At 49.2% G+C, this 1441-nt stretch overlaps 1 protein-coding gene across 1 annotated transcript; it reads left to right on the top strand.

Annotated features, from left to right (window-relative positions):
• Nucleotides 1-707: 707 nt before the first annotated feature.
• On the top strand, nt 708-1419 carry LACBIDRAFT_313052 (uncharacterized protein; the record flags this gene model as incomplete). Its single annotated transcript, XM_001891249.1, has 3 exons — nt 708-798; nt 857-1238; nt 1290-1419. 3 exons carry the CDS (start codon nt 708-710, stop codon nt 1417-1419), a joined length of 603 nt encoding a protein of 200 aa, XP_001891284.1.
• Nucleotides 1420-1441: the final 22 nt, after the last annotated feature.

Raw genomic sequence — 1441 nt, forward strand, 5'->3', positions numbered from 1 at the left:
CTCGACACGGGTGTGGGGTTACCTGCAGCTTTTTGGAAGGGTCAGGGTAGCAGACAGTAGTAATTTCTCCCAGCCGGGCATGATGTATCAGTAACTGCAATTTAGAAAAAAGATGGAGGTGGAGTACCGCAGAGCTACTGAAGGAGACTAGATGGCTGAATACACTGAGTAACATTCCTCCCTCTCCCAGTTTTCTTCGCACTCCACTAGTTATGGAGGTATTTCAACGAGTTCTTGACCCAAATTCCACCACCAGAGCCCCATGCGTGCACCCCCTTCAACTCTCCTCTTTGAGATAGTCAGTAACCAAAAGAGAGACACTGAAAATAAGTACTATAAGTACAGCCCCAATGTTAGAAAGTTTTATCCAACAAATGGCACCCACTCACAGTAAACCCATTCCTGAACCTAGACCTCCTGGCGCTCGTAAACGTGTCCTTGCTGCGAGTCTCGCTTCTACCGATAACATCGATGTCGCTGCTGTGAAACAGCATAAGCTCGAGGCCATAGCTGCAGAACGCCAACAACACCAACCTTCCATTCAGGATGCCGATGCCGACGACGATGACCAAGACAACGACCTCACTGTGAATACTAGTCTTCGACCATGAAATGCATCCTGTATCCTTGAGGCGGCTGATGGAAGTGATGATGTTGAGCCTGATGTTGCGACAGGTGGATGGGGTGGTAGCTCTGATGACGAAGAGATGCCTGGTTTGGAAGATGTTGACGCCAGTGACGAGGAAGACGAAGAGGATGAGGAAGGGGAGGTTGAAGAGACTGACGAGGCAGAACTTGGTAAGTATCCTGTTGGCCATCGTCAAAAGCTTCGACTCACTGTGACCATTCTTTCCAGAGCGTCTGATTGAGGAGTGGACCTCACCAGTCTACGCGTTCTTCCAGCCCATCCCTGATATTACCTACGATGCCAAGGGCCGCCGTGCTCATGAATTCCGCTGTGCCACGGCTGTTTGTAAGTGCAAAGGGGCCAACGTGAGGATGGTTCGGTGCTATCTTGATACGACGGACCGAAAATCGACAAGAAACCTGAAGTGCCATGCAACTGGATGCTGGGAAGCTGAGACCATAGATAGTGCTTTGGAAGTGAAGGTTGACATTTGCTCTGCTTGCGCAACCCTCGGAAACCTCAAGGATGGTTCAATTATGGCTGCCTTTGAACGGAAGGGGAAAGGGAAGATCACGTACTCACATCGCCAGCACACCAAGCCAGAAACCTGGTATGAAACTTTCTCTCTTCTACTCTCTTCATGCTGAACATTACTTGACAGTGTGGAGATCGTTCGTTGGGTGGCGGAGAGTATGTGCCCTTTCAGTATAGTTGAAGACCATGGCTTTCGCTGCCTCATGAAAACGGGGAGGCCTGAATATTACTTACCATCGCATTCAACCATTTCCTGAGATGTCAAAGAATTTTCATTAG

This window comes from Laccaria bicolor, genomic scaffold (genome assembly GCF_000143565.1).
Source record: "Laccaria bicolor S238N-H82 LACBIscaffold_579 genomic scaffold, whole genome shotgun sequence".
NCBI classification, from domain to species: domain Eukaryota; kingdom Fungi; phylum Basidiomycota; class Agaricomycetes; order Agaricales; family Hydnangiaceae; genus Laccaria; species Laccaria bicolor.